The following is an 8,460-nucleotide window of genomic DNA, read 5'->3' as shown; positions in this document are numbered from 1 at the left end:
TTTTACTTTGAATTTAATGGTATGAATGAGAACACATTGCTTGTAAGTCAGTGATGGAAATCAAACCAGTACATTTTATCTGAGTTAATTTTATCAACATACATAGGTGTATGATAAAGCTCTGCAGAAAAATCTTGATTTAAATTGCAGTCAATACAAACAGCTATTGTATTTTTCAGGGCAAGGAACAAATTGCCTTTCCAACCCAGCCAGCATGTCATTTATATTAATGGAGAGGAATGCTAAGTTGCTCTGTGTATAAGTAAACTCTATTAAGAAAGTCACGTCCCTTGGTGAAGCTAGATCCTTAGTAAATTTTACTAGCCAAGCACTGAGCTCCATGTCAGAGTAATTATACCTTTTATCCACTGTGAGCTATCTCTTAGCTTCTTCATACTCCTTAATTTCCCACTTCAGCTAATTTAGCAGTAAAATCGCAATGGTTTTAAAAGGTTAGCTACTGAGAAAACTGGTGCATGAATGTTCTGTTAAGCTCCATGCACTGAAATCACATCATGTAGAAGAAGGAATTAATTAAGTAACAATTAGGTAGTGATGGATCATTGACAATATATATACACTTTGGTGCTAAAATTAATCTCCCCTGTAAATCCAATACATTGTGTATCTTCTCATCTATACGCTGGAAGGTTTTATACCTGAAATATAAAATGGACAGACCCTTCAGCAATATTGTAAAAAAAATGTATCTTCTTATACTGTCGAAATTACATACTATGTTACAAAATCATACAGCTTCATTTTCTTTTAAAATAATTGAAAGAGTAATGAGAACAGCAAAAGGAGAAGAAATTTTTAAGGCAGGTGATTTTCAAGTGACTGTAAAGGCATTTGTTATATGAAAATACTTAGTATGTTGAAAGTGCTAACAACTGTATAGTAATCTCTTTGCTATCTTATTTTACGAGTTGCCATATTGTTTCCTTGTATTGACAGTCAGCTGCTTAATACGTAGATTGGCAGTTAGCCTGGTCAATCCTCAATTCTAAAAGCCTCTTAGCAGATGAAAAATCTTTGGTTCATTCACACCTTGTAGAAAGAATGACAGGGCAGAAGTGACATCCAGATCCACTTAGAGTATACTCTGAGTCCGATTTTCCTTTGCTTTGCACCTTGTGTAGTCATTTATAGCTGTGCAAAGTGACCACAAAATGGATATAAAACACTGCTACTCATGCGAGAAGAGCATTCTGATTTGGTTGCATTATTTCCGGAGGTGATCATAAAAAGTGCCAGGCAGTGAAAAAATCTGGCTGTGCATAGAAAGTCTAAACAATTTTGACACAAAGAATAAAGTAACAGCAGCGCTTTCCAAACAGTTTATAGAAATGGCACTTTTGCTTTGGAACAATGGGTGTTTTTCTGTTTGCTTGGTGCTTTCATAGGAAAAATACTAGACGTTAAACTCATCTACAGAAAATGAATCCTACTTCTTCCTTTTTTTGGTAGAAACATATCTAGCTGTGAGTCCTAAAGTATATTCTCACATAAAAAGGAACTCATATCCTACATAAGATCTCTGCTAGTTCTACCTTTCCATGTGCTACTTCTAAACCCAGAGCTTAAGAAGCTACACTTCTGCACAGCCTCCTGGAATCAATGTGAAAGTTGCTATTATCACAACAACTGGTCTCAGTCCATCAGAGTTCAATACTGTTCTGGCTTTAGTAGGGGTGAAAAATTGTTGTCTCAGCATTTACCAAACAGTGATATCCCTGTCATATGATCTAGCACTGCTATGATAACGCAAGACATACTGCCGAGTATCTTCAAGATACAAACCAATATTAGCAGGAAAAGCCTGCAAATATTAGATTTAAAGATGTGTGTTAACAGAATTGTTAGTTAACAAATTAAGGACTTAATTTGGCAGATGATGGAGATGTGGTCAAGAATTATTTCTACTTAATAAAAGACATTTAGTGTTCAATAATTAAATCAACATGTTTGAACATTTATTTCCCCATACTACCTGGTGGCCATTTTTATGGCCCTTCCCAGTCAGAAATCCTTCTCATCATGCTTAGATGCTATGACGGGCCTGGCAACTCAGGTGTGTTGATTAGGTGCAGAAATAGAAATTACTGGACTGCATCAATAGCTGTTGACCTAAGAGTACTGCTACAGTAAATGTCTGTTAGAAAATGCATTTTCTTTTAATTAATATCATGCTCTTAATAGAGTAATCCTAAAACATAGTTCCCAAACCTATTACCATTGTCCAGAGATTACCCTTCAATCAAGTGGCTAAAGAATAAATGAACTTTTTTTTTTAAATTATTCTTAATATTTTAGTAATACTGTATTATAGATTAGGGTTTCTTGAGTTTGTTTTTTTTTTTATTTCACACACCTTCCCCCCTGCCTGCTTCCCTTTCTGGATTCAGTGCTTCTTTAAGTATTCTGAGTTGCTAGTCTGTCTTGACTGAAAAGTACTGTGTGTTTGTTGTGTGTCTGCATGTGTGATACCAACTGTTGAAGACTGCTTGATGTTAGATGAGGGCTTATGCTCATAGCTGTTCTACAGTTGGCTCTCTGGCAGAATCTCTCCTCACCAATAACAATGATGTATCTGTGTGGGGTAGAGTCTGTTTTATAATATTGCACTTGCCATGGCCTTAATTTTACTGATGGGGCACGATTATGATTTCATTTATGTTAATCAAAACAGTGAGTCATTCCATTCATGTCAATAGAAGTAAAGAGCTATACAGACAAGTACGAGTTCAGAATCAGGCTTCTGGTGTTTACTCTGTAAGGATATCTGAATCACTTCATTAAAGATAGATACTGAAGGGTAGATCCTTTGCTTACTTTGTATTACTCAGTCATGCCATTAGCATAAAACATCAAATAAAGAACTACAATGACAGCTGGCAATGTGTCACAGTACATAGGTTTTCTGTTAACCTCAGGTACAGAAAATACCCCCGAATTAACGAGATTTAGGATAATATATCAAATATGACAAAGTTCACATATTAGGTCTTCTTGTCCTTGGAAGTTGGCATTAATGTTTCAAAGACTTACTTTCTTCCTGTGTTTTTTTCATGTCACTCTTACCTAACTTGAATGCAAAAAATCTAAAGGCAAACAACATTTAAGTAAGACCTCAGAGTTGGTTTATCACCCTCTCCATAATGAAGATTATGTCTGGTAAATACATGAGCATCAAAATAGTGATTGCAATTCATAAAATTTGTTTTTTAGGTATCTCATAAAGCACTATCAAATCTTCATTCTTTTTTAAAAATTGAAAAACATGCTAATTTTCCAAAATATAGGCATTCTAAACCAATAAAAGGTTTTGTACTCGAGTCTGTCTCCTCCTCAGACAAATTGTGCAGGGGATGATAAGCCTTAATTTAGTCCTCACTGGTAAGTACTTTTAAGACTAAATATTCTTGAAATTGCACTTATTTAAATTACAGTCAAGCTCCATGTAAAACTGAAAAAAGATTATTGGGGGGGGATTAATTTCAAGAGGTCTAGCAAGCTATCAGAATAGTGCTCGATTATATCTCTTCAGATTTTTTCCATTTTTTAAGTCAAAGACTTATTGGCATTTGAGAACATTTTCTAGAAAACTGCTTCACATATTACAGGCCCTAGAAGCTATTACTCTTGTATATACTCTCAGTTTCACTACAAGCACATGACCCAAGAGACGAAATCATAGTTGAGGGGTTGATCAGCAAACCAGTACCAAAAGAAAGCTATAAGAAGGGATGTTTTCTATAGGTCTCACTGATTGTCTCACTGAAAAATAAAGATCTTTCTGTGTATCTTGCTCTTCCAGTACAGTGGGAACAGCAAAAAAATTTTCTCTCCAATTGAATGAAATTCTCCCCAGCTCTCCCAATGAAACCTTTCTTTTCACCTTGCTAGGCTATGTGTTCAGTTTTATATCCTACACTTCCTCAGCATAAGAAAATTCTTGTACATTGAAGCAATAAGATACTGTCTTCAGGCTGAATACAAATGTTAGTTAAACCACTCGTGCCTTTTGAGAAAACCTTGATATAATTTCCACTCTTGGTAACTCCGGAAATTACACATTTTTCTTGTCTTTGTGATAACATTGCTGTGTATCTCAGTAAGCACACTTTGGCACATAGCTTAATTATACGGCAACAGGCTTTACATATCTGTGACGAAAAACAATTAGAAGTTTCACTCTTTGTTTTTCAATAAGCTAAAATGAATGAGAAACTGAAGAAATATAGAACAGAGAAGTGACCTACCGTGGTTGTCTTTATCCGTCCTCCTGGTTGTGTACAGGTCCAGCCTGATTTATTGATTAGCAAATCACATCCTTCTCCTTCTAAACATGGAAGCATTTCACACCACTGTTTTGTCTTGATAATTCGTGCTATGGAAAAGAAAAGAAAAAAACAAAAAAACCCAAAAACAATTGGCAGGAGAATTCACATTTCACTTATCTCTAAACACTTTCTCATTTGAGTTGTCTATTTTCATCATTTGATAATGCAGCCATAGGTTACAATGTAGACAGGTCTAGGCAATTAAAAGAATTATTTACAATACCTGCTGTACCAACAGATTTCATAATTTAAAAAGAATTTAAAAACCAACAATAAACCAAAACACAGCTCTGTTGTAAACTGAAAGAACATAAAAGTTACCTAATTTTCTAATTCCATGCTCCTTAAAGTCAAGGAAACATTGTTGGAGGGGGGGTTAACAACTGAAAACTTACTATCCTAAATAATCATTATGGTAGCCTGAAAGTGACCTACAACTGGGATCCATTGTGTTAGACTAGGTATAAACCTAAGCAGACACTCCTTATCTTGAAGTGCTTACAGCGGAAATAGACATGAGACACACAGTGGAGAGAGACAAGCTATAATAAACAGGTAGAGGGGTCAACATAATGATAGCAATTGTGAAACTCTGTGATACTTGCAATGGTAGGGGCGTAGTTAAGGGCAAGAACTAGGAACATAAGAAGAAGAGGTGCTGAATGAAGTAAAGGTTGGGAAATCATGGGGAAGGAGAGAATAGCAGAGGGGAAAGACAAACAAACATCCTATTACCCTATTACTGCAAGGGAAAGGCAGTCTAGTCAAGAAGAGCCCTAACTGTCTGAAAGCTGGTATGTTGTGCGCTTTGTGGCTTCTCTTAATGCTTGCATCTCTGGTAAGCTGGTTCTGCAAAATTTCCACAAGGTCATACACAGCAAGTAGTCTTGGAACACAGAGCTCTGACTCTATTAAAGGAGAGGCAGATGAGCTGTATGGAGAAATTTTTCTTTCAGGCAGGGAGAAAAGGGTTTTTTAAATTCCTGTAGACTCCTTTCTGGAATATAATACTACTTCTTCTGAGTTCACCTCTGTAGTACCTGGGTTCCTACTCATAGAATATGAAGCAATAAAACCAATTTCTAATATTTCATTATTCTTCACTTTCTATAGGTGAAACTGTAGGGTGGAGTGTTAGTATGGGATATTTATTATAAAATACATATACAGAAAAGATTCATTTGCATGGTGCCGTATACTCATGCTAAACAAGGTAAGGCCCCCCCCAAAACTATCTTTTGCTCAGACTGTAAGGTTCATAGTCCACAGAAAATGGTCCTTAGTTCCTTCAGAGATCATCTCAGCAATCCTGGGCTAGACTATAATAGAGCTTCACCACCCCTATTTGAACATAAGGATCCTATGATTCAGGGGCAGAACAAGTTCCACATATAGGGACAAAATTCACATCATCCTCTATGTTGATGTGTGACACCCATACACACAATATATCTTCAGTAGTCATGAGCCCAGCAAAAAGAGAACTAGATGAGAAATATTTAGCAAGATAAGCATAGAAGAAGCTTATGATGCTCCAAATTAATTTTGGGTCCAAGGAGCTTAAAAGCAGGCATTTATACCCAGTGGCAGTTGCAGCTCTTTATGCTCACCTGAACGTGTGATTCAGCCTCTCTATGCCCCTGACTTGCTCTGTCTGGAACTACTTAAGAATACAATTCCCAATGTCACTGGATCATAGCAAGAAATAGAAGTGCAATTTAGTCTTTTAACAAAATCCTTTCAAATATTTTGACAGAAAAAAAGACTTGTGTCCTCAGTCCTGGTACAACTGTTGGTAAGCTCGAGCAATCTAAAAAACATTGATTTCTTTCAGTAGAAGCATAGTCTGAAATTCATATTAAGATTTTTATTATAAAAGCACTTTAGCTCCCAAACATCTACATAGGAATTTGCACTGCTCATTAGGCAATATATCTATTGCTGGAGGAATGATTCCCAAACAATTTTTATAACTACGATTTTTTGAAGTAAATCCACTAAGTTTTTATCATCATCATCATCATGGCTAGTTTTTATAGCACATAATATACAGAAATCTGGGTTGTGCTTGGGGTCCATAGGTAATGCTCTACTGAGAACTGGATTATATCAATATTTCAAGGCTAACATCTCCTACATAATAGATACAAGCCTCATCCTTTCTGAGTGCAGGCACGCATCCAGCTACAGGCTTTACAGAAAATGTTCATCAAAATGTTAACTACAAACCTCACTCATTTGCACACATGTATTTTGAAGTTCCCATATCAAAATGGCTATTTCTATCAATGTTTCAACAGTATGAAGGAACATTGAAAGATGGAATAGTCAGTTAAACTCAAAACCAGGTACTAGATTGCATCTACTATCACAGTTGGGAGGTTTTCCTGGAAACGTAAGTTGAACTAATCTTTAAAAAATACTTCTCTCCTCTGTGAATTATTCTTAGTGTTTGCTTGGCTGCTATTGCAGAATGCAACTATTGGTAATATCACAAATATGTGGAGTCCCTGCTCTGGGTATTGGCTACAACAAAAATTTAGAACATGCCAAGAGAAATTTACAGAACATAAAGTCTAAAACATTTCTTTTGGGTGTATAGACCAGCTCATGCATTTAGGCCTTGAGAATTGGAACAACTTCTCCTGCAGGGAAAAGCTACTCAGCTCACATGGTTTAAAGAAAATCCATATAAAAATGGTTTATTAATTTATTAATGACACATAACCATTAACAGTGCAGATTCAATATCAGTAATACAAAAAAGTAAACCATAGTACTAGTCACAAAATGTTCCTCAACACTTGGAAATTCCTAAACTCCCCCTCAGCATGAAACTCAAATACTTCTAACACATAAATACCCCCTGCTCTTCCCATCCCCTCCCAGCCTCATGGGAGCCACCTCCCATCCCCTGTGGCAGCCTGGGCATTCTGGCCCCAAGGGAGTACCCCTCATGTTTAGGGATACATTGCAGTCCATACAGACATGTTCTGCTAAAAACATACAGCCACAGTGGCAAAAGGGAGGCTGTGTTGATATCTGTGAGATTACATCTATTTTTCATTTTCGCATTTCAGTTTGTCCATTACAGCAGAGTATCACAGTGAAGCTAAAAACATAACTTAGCAAGGAAGCAAAGCATTCCACAATTTCATCAGCATAATATCAAGAATTTCTATCAGTAATTGAAAGTGAGTTACACTAGTCAAAGCAAAGGAATACAGTGTATTTCCTGAGGCAATATAGTTGCCTTTTTACGGTGTATATTCATCAGGGGTGAAATTCAACCCTGTGCAGACAAGACAGCAAAAAGCCTATCAGATTCTTCAAATCCTCTCCAAGCTCCATTATAAAGAATTAAGTGGCACTTAAATGATACATAGACTTTGTGCAGACCTTCTGCAAAGAACTGAATTTCATCTTAAGAATCTGAGATGGCACTACTTTGCATCTCCTAAGAAGGGGTGTACCCCTTCACTTCAACTGGAGTTAATAGAAACTGATGTTGCTCAACATATGGTAGAATTGCTTTCTCGGGTAATACCAGTTGAACTGGAGATCAAATGGAGTTTATCCAAGGGGGTTTCATACAAATGGTTCTGAGGTGTTGCAAGCAGGCAGAGGTTATATCACACAGCACCAAGCTACCCACTGAACTGATCTTAACTCTTTTGTAAGATAGTGCAATTTGCAATGGACTTCGAGTTATTAGTAAAAGTAAATAAATGTCTCTATTCATGATCAGTATAGTCCAATTTAAAACTGTTCAACTGAGTAGTGTTTCAGAACACCACAGATAATTTTCTGCGAAGTACTGCAACTAGATAAGATTTGTCACTAAAATTCTCACCTGGTTTAACATTACATATATTCTTTCCTATAGAAAATCAGCTTTATTTTCTATACTTTCTTTTCACACATTCACTGTACATTAAGGCAGTTATCAATAGTTGCAACTCCAGTCAATCTCATAACTGAGAATCATGAACTTTTTGTAATAGCATATTTTTCTCATTTAATACAAATATTGATTAAAACAGCATTTGGGTACCTGTAATTGCAATTACAGGATACATCATGTTGCTATGTATAAAAGGTAGCGTGTGAAATG

At 36.2% G+C, this 8,460-nt stretch overlaps 1 protein-coding gene across 1 annotated transcript; it reads right to left on the bottom strand.

The window, feature by feature from the left end:
• Positions 1 to 1,721: 1,721 nt before the first annotated feature.
• LOC104547561 (protein FAM19A5-like) lies at positions 1,722 to 4,393 on the bottom strand (the record flags this gene model as incomplete). The annotated part of the gene is made up of 2 exons (XM_010193317.1): positions 1,722 to 1,822; positions 4,266 to 4,393. Coding segments are annotated over 2 exons (229 nt in total), but the record flags the coding sequence as incomplete, so codon positions are not given.
• Between the last annotated feature and the right edge of the window lie 4,067 nt (positions 4,394 to 8,460).

Source organism: Mesitornis unicolor, unplaced genomic scaffold (assembly GCF_000695765.1).
Source record: "Mesitornis unicolor isolate BGI_N332 unplaced genomic scaffold, ASM69576v1 C13662317, whole genome shotgun sequence".
In the NCBI taxonomy this organism is placed as follows: Eukaryota; Metazoa; Chordata; class Aves; order Mesitornithiformes; family Mesitornithidae; genus Mesitornis; species Mesitornis unicolor.
This window is presented reverse-complemented; position numbering and strand designations above follow the sequence as displayed.